The sequence below is a fragment of the Gouania willdenowi genome, chromosome 4, assembly GCF_900634775.1.
Source record: "Gouania willdenowi chromosome 4, fGouWil2.1, whole genome shotgun sequence".
NCBI lineage: Eukaryota > Metazoa > Chordata > Actinopteri > Blenniiformes > Gobiesocidae > Gouania > Gouania willdenowi.
The window spans coordinates 885,841-901,207 of NC_041047.1; the positions used below are offsets into that span (position 1 = coordinate 885,841).

A 15,367-nucleotide genomic window follows, 5' to 3' on the forward strand; every position below is an offset into this window, starting at 1 on the left:
TATATATATATATATATATATATTGTGTAAATAATGCATTTATTTTAATTATTAATTATACAATTAAACATTGATTTAGTTATTTTATATACATTTATTTTGATATTCAGAATAAGAAAATATAGATGAAATGTTCTCTGAAAAGGAGCAGGCGAGTTGGAAAATGAATGTAAAGTAAAAGTTGAGACGTTATTGTTTTTTTCTGGAGTGAACGGAACCAAATTAGAAGCTTTTATTTCGAAAAACCAACACTGGGGCGGATGTGATCGCCCCGGATTCCCCGGAAGTTGTCGTGTGTTAATTCCATGCGTGTGTGAAGTATCTTTTTGGGGTTTTCTCCGGGGTTTTTTGGGGATGGCGAACCGGACCGTGAAGGACGCGAACAGCATCCACGGAACCAACCCGCAGTACCTGGTGGAGAAAATCATCCGGACCCGAATCTACGAGTCCAAATACTGGAAGGAGGAGTGCTTTGGCCTCAGTGGTGAGCTAGCATCTTAGCAATGGAGCTAACTCGTAAATAAATAACAACAGCAAATAAACCGCACGCATTTTAGACGTTTATTATATAAACACCAAAAACATTTTTAATTAAAAAAAAAAAAAAGATGTTATTTCTACACCACCACTATAACTTTAGACCATTGTTATCAGAGTTTATTGTAGAATCATTATTTCAGGACATTTTGAGGCGTTAAATTAATTAATGAATAGATTCACATGAGCTGAAATATTAACATTGGTATGATTTGGTACTAGATGATCAAATGATGGTCCATTGTTCTATGAATCTGTGATAAACACATTTATTTATTCATCTGTATAATATCCACTGTTATCCAGGAACGTTTATTTTTATTATTATAGTCATCTTAAAGATGGAAATCCTGGTTTTAATCACTAATAAAATGAGTCAAAGTGACCAAAAATGGTGGTGAAATGAATGATTTAAAAACCATAGAAATTGGTTAAAAGTTAGTGTGCAAAAACGGACACGGAAGGTGATAAAAAATTGTTTAAAGTGTCAATATTAGAACAATTAGGTTAAACTGGCAAATAATGAGCATGACAAATAGTGAATGTGGTTAAATTGGCAAAAAACATTCATGAAATCTGGTTAAAAGTGACAATAATGGGTTAACATGTGTGACATTAGGTGTAAAAGTGGTAGAAAGTGTTTATAAGTGCTGAACATGTCTGGAAAGTGGAAAATACGTGTAGGAAAGTCATTGAAATGTGATGTAGAAGTGTCAAAAATACATTTAAAGGAGCAAAAAGTGATGAAAATAGGTTAAAATGGGCTCAAATTGTTATATAATATTTGTAGTTTTTTTAAGGCATCTGGAAACCCCAGCCGGTGTTTCGTAGCCTAAATGGGTTGCTGACCCCAAGGTTGAGAACTGCTGGTATAAAGAACTCTGTAATGACAGATATGTGATTAATAAACGTGTGAAATGAGCTGCTGTAATGTTATAAAGTGGTGTTTTCTTCTGCACTGTCGTAGCTGAGCTGGTCGTGGACAAAGCCATGGAGCTGAAATATGTGGGCGGAGTCTTTGGAGGGAACATCAAACCCACGCCGTTCATCTGCCTGGTGCTGAAGATGCTCCAGATCCAACCTGAGAAGGACATCATCGTGGAGTTCATCAAGAATGAGGACTTCAAGTGAGGACTCCTTTACATCACATAGCATACATACATGTTTTTATATCTACAATCTTTGATTAGAATTCAGTTCATTTCAAATATCATGCATATGTTTATAAATATTTGAATTATTTATCATTAAAACGTGTGTGTGTGTGTGTGTGTCCAGGTATGTGCGTCTGCTAGGAGCCATGTACATGAGGCTGACTGGAGCTGCAGTGGATTGTTACAAATACCTGGAGCCGCTTTACAACGACTACAGAAAGATTAAGAGTCAGAACAGGAACGGAGGTCATTATACAGATTAGATTGAACTTTTACATTTAGACTTACATTAAACATTTACATTCAACATTTAACTTTTATATTTATATTTAGGTTTTAATTTTAGATTTAACATTTTGTTTTAGGTTTAATATTTAGATTTAACATGTATATTTAACTTTTACATTTAGATTTACCATGTATATATAGATTTAAATTTAACATTTAGATTCAACACCCATGGTTTCCTTGGGTCTCTGCCCTCCCTGACAACAAGCTCAACCACACCTAGAGTTTCTGTCCACGCACACACACACACACACACACACACACACACACACACACACACACACACACACTGTCATGTGACTGGTGTGTTTTCAGAATTCGAGGTGATGCATGTGGATGAGTTCATTGATGAGCTGCTTCATGCTGAGCGCGTGTGTGATATCATCCTGCCCCGCCTCCAGGTGAGCCCATGCTGTTTCTGCGTTAGCTCCGCCCACATTTGATTATCGCGTTTCCCTTTTATTGCTGACAGGAGACAACTTGTTTGGTGAATCATGAGTCTCGACCCAGGTTATTATAGTTCATGAAAAGGACCAAAGAAAGAAAAAGTAAAATAAAAAGGAGTGTTTTAATAAAGAAATGAGCACATATTTAACTTAAATTATAGCCATGGCGTGTGTAAATATATTTTACTGACCATTTTGTTAGGTTGATCTATTTTTATTATTCTGCTGCTTTACAAGTTTTTTTTCTACATGTTCTGATGATTTTGAGAATCAATTTACACAAAAAAAACAGCCTAACAATAAAACTAAGCCTTTTCAAATACATAAAAACTAACTAAAGTTAAAAATGAGAAGTCAAAATGGAATTAGAATTAAAACTAAGGGAAAAATCTTAAAGTATTCTAACTGTGGTCTTGGATTTTGACTGCTCTGACACTGTTTAATCCAATGCTTTAATCTCCACTTTAATCCTGAGTCATGAATGTGTCTCTTAACCCATGAATCATTACTCATTATGTTGAATCATGACTTTTTGGGTTTATGTGTGTGTGTCTGTGTAGAAGAGGCAGGTCCTGGAGGAGGGGGAGATGTTGGACCCACGGATCAGCGCTCTAGAGGAAGATCTGGATGAAGTGGAGAGCAGCGAAGAAGAGGACGAGGAAGAGGAGAAGGTGAGCTCACTTTGACTAAACCAGGATGAGAAACGCCTACGTCACTGTGTTTGTGTTTCAAACGATGTAAAGTTGTGTTCTCTCCATCAGCCGGAGCGCCTTCAGACCCCTGAGCCGCACAGACGTGGTTACCGTGACAACGACCGACCTCGCCGCTCGCCGTCGCCTCGTTACAGACGCAGCCGCTCTCCTCGACGGTTGGTATTGTGACGTTTGACTTCTGACTGTGTGAAGTGTCACTAACCGTTAGATTTGGTGTGTTTCAGGAGGAGCAGATCACCGAGGAGGAGGAGGTATGTTAGTGTCCGCTACACTGAGCAACAGGAAGCGCGTGTTAGCGTCACACTCATTATTGTTGTTGTTGTTGTTTGTAAACCAAATGCAGCCCGTCGCCGCGCAGAGAACGACATCGCAGTAAGAGCCCTCGTCGCCACCGCAGCCGCTCCAGAGACAGACGCCACCGCTCCAAGTCCCCAGGTCAGTGCGACGCAACACGTGGTCATCGTTACAGCTGCTGCCACCCAGTGTTGAGTCATCACGTTATGAACCATTCACTACCTCCACCACACCTGGCCTTATAGCAGTCACAACATAACATGAGCACCAGTCCAACTGTAATGCTGCGTTCACACCGGATGCATCACAAAATGTCCGTACGTCCAGATTACATACAGTCAATGGATAGACGCGTCCCAGAGGCATAATCTTTCCTGTGCGGCGGTGCAGTCCGATCCGTGCGTCAAGAACGTTGGCCGTGCAAGCACGCTCCCAATTTTTCGTCATATTCGCAAGAGTTTCTGTTTCTCATGACAAAAGCCAATCAGAGTCTTTGTTGATGATGACGTCAGGCCGTTAACATGGACACTGGTCTGTTCACCCATTCAATCATGGAGTAGAAGCTGTGTGTGACCACCTGGAGCTGTAGGACACGCCCTTTATAACCAGGACTAGGAAGGATTAGCAGGAGAATCAGTGAGGAGGTGGTAGTAGCAGGTAAAAGTTCTCTCTGTAGCACCGAGCTAGCATAGCATTAGCCGCTAATCACACCGCCTTTTTTCACTGGTGGTTTATGTTTATGAGAGGAGAAAAAGGAGCACAGCTCCTCACTATAGCAGGTAGTGAAACTCACCGAGTTGGATGCGTTGCTGGTGGGTGGGGCTTCACTTCAAACACGCAGATGAAGCCAATGAGGACATTTTTGATCCTGCGACACATGCAGAACACAACATGCGACAGATGTCTTCCAATGCCGCAGAAGACGCATTCGGTGTGAAGGCAGCATACCAACTGGTAGAAATGCTAAATCGTGTGTGTGTGTGTGTGTCCAGGTCACCACAGAAGTCATCGTCACCATTCAAAGACCCCAGAGAGGTGAGACTCAGCAACAGTCAGACATGGTCTGTGCTCATCCATCCATCCATCCATCCATCCACCTGTAACCAGCAGAGTTTTCAGTGTAACATCAGTGCACATGTTCATGTTGCCATCTTTATTTTTGTGTTTTTGTTGTTGAACGCAGCACAAAGACGACCTGAAGATCTTAGTAACATGTTTGTTTGTTTGTTTGTTTGTCACAGGAGCTCGAAAAAGAGTCACAAGAAGAGTCGGAGAGGAAACGACTGACACGTTCACTTTGTTTTATTACCTGAAAACTCATTTTTGTTTTTTTTATTCCTCGTAAATAAAAACTAGTACTCGGAAACCTGTTGTTTTCTGTTGTCATGGTAACAAAAAGCTGAGCTCCTGTAAGTGGACTTTATTAAGCTCATGTATTATTTCTGCTATAGGACACACACACACACACACAGTATAGTGTGTGTAACCCTAACCCTGTAAAATGTTTTTAACCCAAATATATTAATACCAATATTTTATTGATTAGGAAGTGAAACAAGGTAATCAATAGATGAGAAACTGATATGTTTATTAGTGTATTTTACAGCTGATTAAAGACATGGGTCATACTGAGCCGTTAGCATAAGAGATGCTAACAGAAAGCTAACACAAGAGGAAGTCTATGTTTTATGGACGTATTCATTTCAGGATCTGTATTTGTGATTAATTGAAATTGAACTTTAGCAATTGAGAACATAATTGTAATTGACTTTTAGTAATCAAACATGGGTAATTGAAGATGTAATTATAATTGAAAAATTCAATTGAGCCTGGAGCTGCACATTATGGCCAAAATTATAATCATGATTATTTTGATCAATATCGTAATCATGATTAAAATCACAACTATTTATCATTTTAGGGAAAAATATGTTTTTTTTTGCACTACTTTTAAACAAACAATATGTCTATAGTTTACAGTGAAAAATTAAGCTTAAAAAAATTTACCCAAGATTTTGAAATGTACCAAAGTCTAACAGAATAAATACAGTATTACAGAGTGCAGAGCACGTATTTTAAATGTGAATAATCAGGTTCATATAATCATGGTAACAAATTTGTGATCACGATTAAAATCTGTTTAATTGTGCAGCCCTAATTGAACCAACCCTGGCAGATACTAATGCACACATACATTTGTGTAGTTCTTGTATGAGATGGAAATGTCACACTAATGTACTACACACTAGGGTTTCTCAACCTTTCATCACTTTTTATTGCCACATTTTTATTATTTTTAATGCATTTTTGCTACATTACTCTCATTTCTGACACCAATGCCTTTTCTGCAATTTTTTCCAATTTCAACACAATTTTCAGAACTTTTAAACCCTTTCCACCACTTTTCCACCTAATGACACAAGTGTTGACCCATTATTGTCACTTTTAACCTCTTTTCACAATATTTTTGCCAATTTAACCATATTTGTCACGCCCATTATTTGTCATTTTAAACAAATTGTTCCCTTTTTTCAGCCACTTTTAAGCCAATATTGACACTTTTGAACCCTTTTTACCACTTTTTCTGTTCATCTTTATCCACTCTAATTTACAACTTTTGACCAATTTCTGTGGTTTTTAAACTCCCATTTTACCTCCTTTTCCACCATTTTTTTTGTCACTTTTAACCCATTTTCTTTCTGATTAAAACAAGGATTTACATCTTTAAGATGACTATATAACTGTGTGACCAAGTAGAATATCATCATGTGCTCATTTGACCCATAAACCTCACGTAAACACATTTTTGTAAATACATTTTCAGAAACCCATTGTGCTGCTGCTAAAACTTCCTGTTACCTTCAAAATAAGAGCCCTATTTACAAAAGAGTTTAATAAAAAACTAATGAACACCAGAGATACTGTAGTGGCACTCGTTCCTCTCATGTACCACCGTGTGAACCTAATCTTTAACACCACGTTTGGGACTCGTGCAACAACACATAACAACCTTCTTCTGTCTTTCTGGCCCCGCCTCTTCTGGTCCTTTAACACTAGAAGTCCCAGGGATTTCTATATCCCCCCAGAAGTCCCAGAGCAGGGTCAAATGAACTCTAGGACCAAACTGACGACTCTGATGGCTACAATTTGCCTCTATTAATTTGTAAATGAATCACCTGAGAAATCAGCAGGGGGGAGAGCCTGACTCTAACAATGGAAGTCTGGAATGTTAGGGGGAAGTGCCCTGGAAGCTAAAGTCACAATGCCCCGTTTATTAACTCGTTCTGCTTGATGCTGGGGGAGAACAAACACAGACTACAAACATTGAAAGAAACAGAGTCACCTCTTCCAACACACCTGGTTCAAATGATTATCAGGCTTCTGCAGAGCTGGATGATCATTTGAATAAGGTGTGCTGATTAGCGGCCCTCGAGGACCGGAATTGGACACCACTGGAATACCATGTTGTCATGCAGCCTTTTGTGCTGTGGGGAATAAATAGCTGGCTGCTTCCACCTGCTGACACTCCACACTTATTCTACTCAAAATGCAGAGAAGGTTTACCACTCAAGAAGCGTTGGAATTGATCCTGAACAATGCAAACCCTTGTGACTCAGATGGGGAGGACATAAACCTTCAGCCAAATTCGGATTCGGACTCTGAGCTGTCTTCAGGTTAGATTTCCCAAACATCCTATTTTCATTTCCTGACTTTATTTTTATTTAAAACCGAAGAAAAGAATAATTTGAATTTGTTCACATTGCAGATGACGCGACTGCTCCTCATCTGGAAAAGAGAGCTCGGTTGGAGAGTGAGCCCACAGAGACGGCGAAAGAGGGCACAGTGTGGCATGAAGAACATGTGGGTACAATTCTCCGTTTCACTCCAATGGAACCGTACGCTGCAGATGGAGAGCCAACAGCAAAGGCCAGAAGAAGAATCAGGAGTCGCCTTCAGAGCTTCCTCTGTTTCATTACTGTTGGCATGCTCCGTCCCATTCAAGAATGGACTATTCAGCATGCACAGCAAACGGAGCAGACGGACTGGTTCATGATCCTCCATGAACTAATGGCATTTATTTCTGTTATTATTTTGAGGGGGGTGACCAAGGTTCCATCTCTGCGTGACAGCTGGTCAGCATGCCTGGGAAACCCACTTATCACTGGAATTATGTCACGAAACCGTTTCCAAGACATCATGCGTCACCTACGATTTGATGACATGTTTACGCGCAGTGAGCGAGTGCAGACAGATAAGTTTGCTGCAATTTCGGATGTGTGGGGATCGTTTGTTACCAACTGCATCACATGCTACAACCCTGGTCGACACATCACAATTGATGAACAGCTTTTCCCATCGAAGACTCGCTGCTGTTTCCTGCAGTACATTGCAACAAAACCCGACAAATTTGGCATAAAGTTTTGGGTGGCTTGTGATTTGAAAACAAAGTACATCTGCAATGTCCTCCCATATCTTGGAAAGGACCCCAGTCGTCCCAGTGAGGAGAGACTTTCTGAGAGTGTGGTGATGAAGCTGATGGAACCATTTATGGACAAAGGCAGGACGGTCACCACGGACAATTTCTTTACATCACTGACACTTGCACGACGACTGCTCAGCCGGAAAACCACCATCCTCGGGACAGTCAACAAGATTCGCCGGGAAATTCCTCAGTCAACTAGAAAGATGGACCGCAAGGAATTCACCACTCAGGTATGTTGTTGGTCTTTTTTATTCCATCAACACCTCTGAGTGTGTCATTGTGTTTAAAACCGCTATAATAACAACAATTTCTTCTTTTTTAGGTGTTTTCCACCACTGGTGCCACGCTGACGGTGTATGCGCCCAAACGAAAAAAGACCGTCTACATTCTCAGCAGCATGCACAGCGTGGTTGAGACTGAGGAAACCATCAAAAGGAAGCCAAACACCATCACCCAATACAACACCACAAAGTGCGGAGTGGATGTGATGGACCAGATGGTGCGGGAGTACAGTGTGCGCACAGGAACACGGCGATGGCCAGTCGCCGTGTTCTACAACATGATCGACATGGCGGCACTCAATGCACATCTGCTTTATCAAGCATGCACCGGGGTGCAGGAGAGACGGGTGGACTTCCTGGTTCAGCTAGCAAGAGAGTTGGCTAACTCTCATGTGAGTGAAAAGAAGGCACTCAAAGAGCAACTGCGCCAACAACAACCGCCTACACCTGGCCCTGGGAAAAGGGCTAAGTGTCAGATCAACCATTGCTGCAAGAGCAATCGCGCAACTGTGCGATGTGTTCATTGCCACAAATACACATGTGGCAAATGTAGGAGAGAGATACCGTGGCAGTGCCAAGTATGTCACGAGTCTCAATAAGAGGATGAAGGAGATTCTTCTAAATAAAAACCATTGAAAACAAATCACAGTTGTTCTTTTGCACATTTCTCACACCACACTGTCATTAAAAATAAATAATTTTTGTGTTCTCTTTGGGTCAAATGACACCTCTATGGGTTTTATAGGTAAAAAGTTCATTTGACACCTCTGTGGGACTTCTAGTGTTAAGGTTTGTTGGACCTGGACCAGAGACTCTTTGAGGACATCAATGTCCTACCTGCTGCACTGTATATATATATTTCTATTTCTATTTATCATATTTATCTTTTATTCTCTATCGATCCTTTATTTATCCCTCATCCTTTACATTTATCATCATTATTTTATTAATATTATTATAATTATTGTCGCTGGCTTGTTACCTTGTTTTTTTTTGTTTTGTGTGCACAGACTACCAAGTCCAATTTCTTGTACTGTCTTAAAAACTGTACTTGATTCTGATTCTGATTCTTCTGCTGGTCCAGGACAAAATCAGTCTCATGTTGGTGACTCAAAAATGTGGTTTTCCACTGGCTCTGCTGGTCCTCCAGCAGTTCAATGGTATTACACAACAGTGTTTAAAAGTGGCTGAGGAGAGTCCAGGATATGACTATGAGATCAATGCATGTGTTTGTTCTGGCCTTAATGCGCCTGTAGCGCCTCCCTGAGGGCAACAAGTCAAACAGGTGAAAGCCAGGGTGGGAGCAGTCTTTGGTGATGGTCTTTAGTTCTGTTGAGCTCTATAGTATTCTGTTCTATTCTAACAGCTTGGCAACGCCCACAACATTGAGTGGCCTCCTCCCCGGTCCCAGGAGTGGCGTAGGTGCATTGTGGAGCACAGGTGGGCTTTCTCTGTATTTTATGGAACACAGCATTTGGCAAAACTGTGACATTTGCACCTGTGTCAGTTTTAAACGTCACGCTGTTGTCATTAATGTCAATGTTGACCATCCAAGGATCATCGTCTGTTGTAACGCTGCCGAGGAAGATAGCATCCTCATCCTCTTCCACCTCATAGACAAACAGAAGTATGACAGTTCACTGCATTAGCAGGAAACTCATGTTTAGAATGTGATGACAGCTGCCACATTTATAACATTTTGAATGTGTCGACCGTTTCTTTGCTATTCTGAGTGCTGTGTGATTTTTAAGCACGTTGGGGTTTGTTTTTAGTAGCTTCGCTTCTTCCCTTAAACAATCAACAGACATTGTCTCACTTGTCTGAGTTCTATTGTCTCAGAGAAGCTTGCTGCTTTTTCACCTCCTCCCTCTGCCGTGCCATCCTGATTACTCTCTCAAAAGTCAGATTTGCATCAAGCTGCATGCTCTTATCTAACAGACCGACAACCAGTCTGTCCTGAAGTAGCTCATCATGTAACACACCGTAATTGCAGTCTTCAGTCAACGCATATAGTGCAGTAACAAAGGAATCTACTGGATCACTCTCTTGCTGTTTCTGCAGGTTGAATTACATTCTTTTTCACCACAAAGAAGTCTTGAAAACCATCACACACCTCTGTATACGATCTGCGTTGAGCATCTGTGAGAACCAGCCCACATAAAACATCATCCGTCTCATCTCCCTCTTCAGAGCCTGCCTTTAGCTCACTTGCCAGGCGAAATCTGTCGAATCTCCGGATCCATTTGGTCACTCCTACGGCTTGGAAAAATAAAAGGGCTCTGGTGGTTGGATGTTAAACTCGGGCCTGCTGCCACAGCGGCACCTGGAGCGACTGCTATTCCTCTGTTAGCATCTCCATCTTCACTCATCCCTTCCATAACTTCTCTCTCTTCCTCCACGGTGTGAAAATGATCCTCAGGTTTCAGGCTTTCCTCTCTACGATACTTCTGACACCATGTTGTGTTATTAAAACACTGCGTGAGTCCAACTGTAACTTTTAAATGTACTTTTATTGAACCGTGTGAACCTAGCCTCTAATGCGATGATGTCATCACTGTGCGACTTTGTAGTTCTTTCCCAAGTAACTCAGTTACACCACAGCGTACGCATGTTTCTACACAGTTGATGCTTTAATTTTGAAGGCTTTATTAGACACACTACCAAAATAATACAATACATTCACACATGAACCTCTGAGCTGCTGTTGACATGAATCATTTACACTTTTTCAGTTACAGTTTTTTCAAAAATGTCTTTATTTCTAAACTGAGTCAGTTGTTAACTACCTGTAAGAGGTCTGTAGCTAAGACCTCCTGCAGGTGGTAACAGCCTCACACACACGCACGCACGCACACGCACACACACACGCACACACCAGTGGCGGCTGCTGGTCTTTCATGCAGGGGAAGCTCATTTTCTGCCTACTTCAGAAAATGTATCTGTTTATTTAAATGTGAATTCTAGTAGAATTCACATTTTGTTGTCAACAACTATTTGTAGATTATCACACACGCACGCACGCGCGTAGCTGCTGCGCGCTGGAGTGTGAGTGTTTGGTCAAAAGTCTCACAACACAAGCAGTAACAGTCTCCACAAACACCAAAAACAGACACTAGGTTTGTCAGAAGTTAATTCGCTATGAGAGGATCAGCAAAGTCTCCGTGTCAACACAGAGCAACGGACTGAAATATTTGAAAAACCCGCCTGTGTGCTTACAACGTCATACTCTCTGATTGGCTCATTTCGCTGTCAATCAAAATTGAATTAGCCTGAGACAGATCATCCAATCATCATCCATTATTCCAGCGTCCGGAACAGACAGATCCAGCCCACTGCTCCATAGACCTCCTGTGAAGCCCGGCGTCCGATGGGCGGGACTAAGTGCGTCATAACCGAGCATTTATCCAATGAGCGTCTAGTTTGACTGCAGTGGATCAACCACTAAATCCTCTCCCATTGAAGTCAATTGAAGCTGAACTTCACCACTGTTTATTAACACTGTGACGCTGCGGTAATGAATGAAGAACGTCACGCTGTCACTGTCAGTTTCCTGTTATAAGAAGCTGATTCTGAACTAAACATACATGTGTTCTGTCATATATTTAGTCAATGAAATGTACACACAACACTACATATTTGACCACTGAATTTAGGGGAAGCTGAGGTTCCCTTGTAGTCTTAAAGAATCCGCCACTGGCACACACACACACACACACTTTAGGACCAAAGCGTTTCCCACTGAGTCACATTTACACATTCACAACCTGTTTGATGATCAGATGGAAACAGAGGCGAGCCGTGCATTTCACACCTAGGCCTTCAGTGATGTCCTACACTGAATGAATCCACCTCTTAATACCATCATTATGACGTCATGTCTCTCTAAACCATACATTTACACAGAAACAAACATAGTTGAGTACAACTACTTTTTTTCCGGAGCATTTAAAATCAATACATCCGTATTGACAATTAAGAGTAGTAAAGTAAAAGATTTATGATCGCTTGGATACTGTCACAACTTAAAAATAAAAGGCCATTAGTCTACAAAAGTCCACTAAACAGCACATTGTCGCACCCGTAAAGCAGTTTCATTCATTCATTTACTTATTTGAACACAAAATCCATCCTCCTTTCTTTCCTCAAGAAGACTTCAATGACTGTTGTACAGTTTATTATTAACCTGTGAACCAGGGATACCGCTCGTAGCTGCTGCTTTGAAAGTGGCGCACAAACCCTTTTCCTGGCTGGGACAGTAGCGCGGGGGTTGGACGACCTATCCTCACAATATCAAGTTTTTCTTGAAAGGTCTGTCTTGAAAATGGTGTTGCATGTATGTATAGTGGAGTGGTGGCCTAGTGGTTAAGGACGCTGGGCTTGTAATCGGAGGGTTGCCGGTTTAAGCCTCACCTGGGCCATCACTGTGGGATGTTGAGCAAGTCCCTTAACCCCGAACTGCTCCCCAGGCACCGCAAAATGGCTGCCCACTGCTCCTCAGGGATGGGTTAAATACAGAGGACAAATTCCATGTATTAACATACATAACATTACATGGTCAATTAAAGGCGAAAGCCCCGATTTAATATCAGCGACCAGGTCAATCTCTTCTCCTCCTTCAGCCATTGTGGGTTGAAAAAAACACTATTAAAGTTTTAGCTTGTTAGAGTCGCTAACGGGACACCACGGTTAACGTCACTCTACTTTGCATAGCCTGCCTCTCACTAGTGCATATCCAATCAGAGGACGTGAACGTCAGAACGTGTCACGTTCAACGTGAGACCTGCTAGCTGGCCCTGATGTCACCAACTCGAAATCTGATTGGTTATCACAATCTGTCTGTTTCAGGTCATTTAAGTGTACAGGCCCCACCCACTGTTAATTCTGAAGGCCTCGGGAAGATTTCGTGGAGCCTGGCAACACGTGACAGCTCAAATATGATTGGATGAAAGCTGTAAGATAAATATACAATCCTGGAAGCAGCGCAACCAAGAGGAAAGCTATGAAATGAAGAGAAAAGACTATGAGGAATAATTTAATACATATTTATGAAAAAAATATATTCAAATTACATTTATTTTCTGATTATGTTTAGGCCAGCAGAGAAGGCCTTGCTGGCCCTGATGGCCCACCACTGATTAACCCTGATGTGTGTCATCAGAACATCATATTATTATTATTATTATTATTATTATTATTATTATTATTATTATTATTATTAGTAGTAGTAGTAGTAGAAGTATATAGCAATTTCCTTAATCCACTTCCCACTTCTTAACACACCCACAGTCAAGCATTCAGCAAATTGTGTGTTTATATTAATTCAAGCTTTAGGTCATTTGGTGCCGAGGCAAGAGTGGCTTTGTGTTGCCTGTGGGGAAGACCGGCCCTGAATTCAAGCTTCTTCACTGTTGAATCATCTCCATTATACATGTTATTGTCAGTCTAAAAAGTTTAAAGATCAGAGTTGAAAACGAAACAATGGAATCCATGAACAATACTGTTCAGCTGATGCTCATGGGGGTCTGGTACCTCAGTGTGTTCCACTGCTTTTATGCAAACAGAGGAGGAACACCTGTAGGGATGAGTAGCACCAGCTTTTAAGGCTGATTAAACCTTCATTGGTGCAGAACAGTTTAAATTGTTAACCCACTTCATGTTCTCTGAAAAAGGCCTATTTTTTATCATTCTGAAATGTACAGTATTTTTCAGTTTTGGGAAACCAAACATTTTTTTTAACCTCTGGCTGTTCAGTTCTTACCTTTGGACTATTCCATGCTATTCATTGGACTTGCACAACTTGAATTGCAATAAATAACTGGAAAAATTAGGTTGTTGTAAAACTTTTGACCGGTAGTATATATGTTCACTTATCATGTGTGTTTTAAGCATATCTTACCGACTCCAATTTTTTTTTTTTTTGCGCTCCGTTGAATGTTTAATAATAGCCTAAATTACATCTCTGGTCTTCGGAGAGAAAGGACGTGTGTTCACTCGCTCCGATAACACGACCTTGGGAGATTAACAGCTTACAGCTGCAGCTGGACAGCCTGAGAAATAAAACTTGGGACCAAGACGAAAAGAAAAATGGTTAAAAAACCGCATGCAGACGCTACAGAACCTGATCCGGGTTTGGAAGAGGTCAAGGAGATGATACGAAACCTCAAAGACGATCTATCTGCACGGATCACAGCCGAGATAAAGTCGTTGGAAAAGACGCTGGAAAGATCACTGGAAAGCCTTCAAAGTGAAGTAAAGGTACTGGAACAACAGAATGTAAAGAATGCTGAAGCTAAAACTGCTAAACGCGAGGGTTGAAGAGCTGGAACAAAAGGAAAGAGAGAAAGATGTCATCATTACAGGCCTAAAGATAGCACCCAGGAAACAGACAACGGAAGCGAGTGACAAAGACACAAAATCAATTGAACAACAGATCATTGATTACTTGGAGTCGAAGGACATTGTCCTGAACCCTAACAACATCAACTCCTGCCAACTCTTGCCAAAGCGTAATGACACCAGAGCTGTAAAAATCACCTTCACGAATGTGAAATTTAAAGGAGAACTACTGAAGCAAGGCAAGAAATTGAAAGAAACGAAGGTTTTCATGAATGAACACCTGACAAAACAAAACGCAAGCATCGCATGGAAGGCACGCCAAATAAAAAAATGAGGAAAAATTCTGAAGACGTGGACAAGAAACTGCAGGATTTATATCACACCACTGGGAGAAGAGAACGGAAAACCAATCTTCATCAAAACGATAGAAGACTTGGGAAAATACGAAGGATCCACCTAAACAACAACATTACTGATGGTAATCATGGATATGGACCCAGATCAATATAAACACTGGAAACAAGACTCAGACTGTGCTTACTTTTCGGACACTGAATTCAATGTGGCACTGTCAGAAACTTGGCTAAATGAACAAAAAGGTATGAACTTTATGATAAAAGGCATTATACATGAAAGATAACAATGAAATGGAGAATGTGTAACAGTAAAAATAACGAGACCAAAGGGAGAGAACATATTAATCTGTTGTTTGTCTCCTGATTGACAACATCCACCCAGAAACACACGCAAACACATGCAAAAAAAAAAAAAAAATACATTATATAAAAAATATCTTAAAGACAAAACATTGAAAACAGAACTACATCCTATGGAA

General features: G+C 40.9%; 1 protein-coding gene across 1 annotated transcript; it reads left to right on the forward strand.

Moving 5' to 3' along the window:
• The first annotated feature begins 266 nt into the window (after positions 1-266).
• On the forward strand, positions 267-4,798 carry prpf38a (pre-mRNA processing factor 38A). Its single transcript, XM_028444605.1, has 10 exons — positions 267-484; positions 1,505-1,664; positions 1,816-1,937; positions 2,295-2,380; positions 2,986-3,096; positions 3,187-3,293; positions 3,363-3,389; positions 3,482-3,573; positions 4,425-4,467; positions 4,674-4,798. The coding sequence occupies exons 1-10, from the start codon at positions 355-357 to the stop codon at positions 4,717-4,719; spliced, it is 924 nt and encodes a 307-aa protein (XP_028300406.1). The 5' UTR covers positions 267-354; the 3' UTR covers positions 4,720-4,798.
• The last annotated feature ends 10,569 nt before the right edge of the window (positions 4,799-15,367 follow it).

Bases quoted from the DNA above. Each gene is read 5' to 3' on its own strand.
- prpf38a (XM_028444605.1), top strand. From the start codon at position 355: ATGGCGAACCGGACCGTGAAGGACGCGAACAGCATCCACGGAACCAAC. The intron at 485-1,504 runs GTGAGCTAGCAT...GCACTGTCGTAG, and splicing joins GGAGTGCTTTGGCCTCAGTG to CTGAGCTGGTCGTGGACAAA. The intron at 3,390-3,481 runs GTATGTTAGTGT...AACCAAATGCAG, and splicing joins AGATCACCGAGGAGGAGGAG to CCCGTCGCCGCGCAGAGAAC.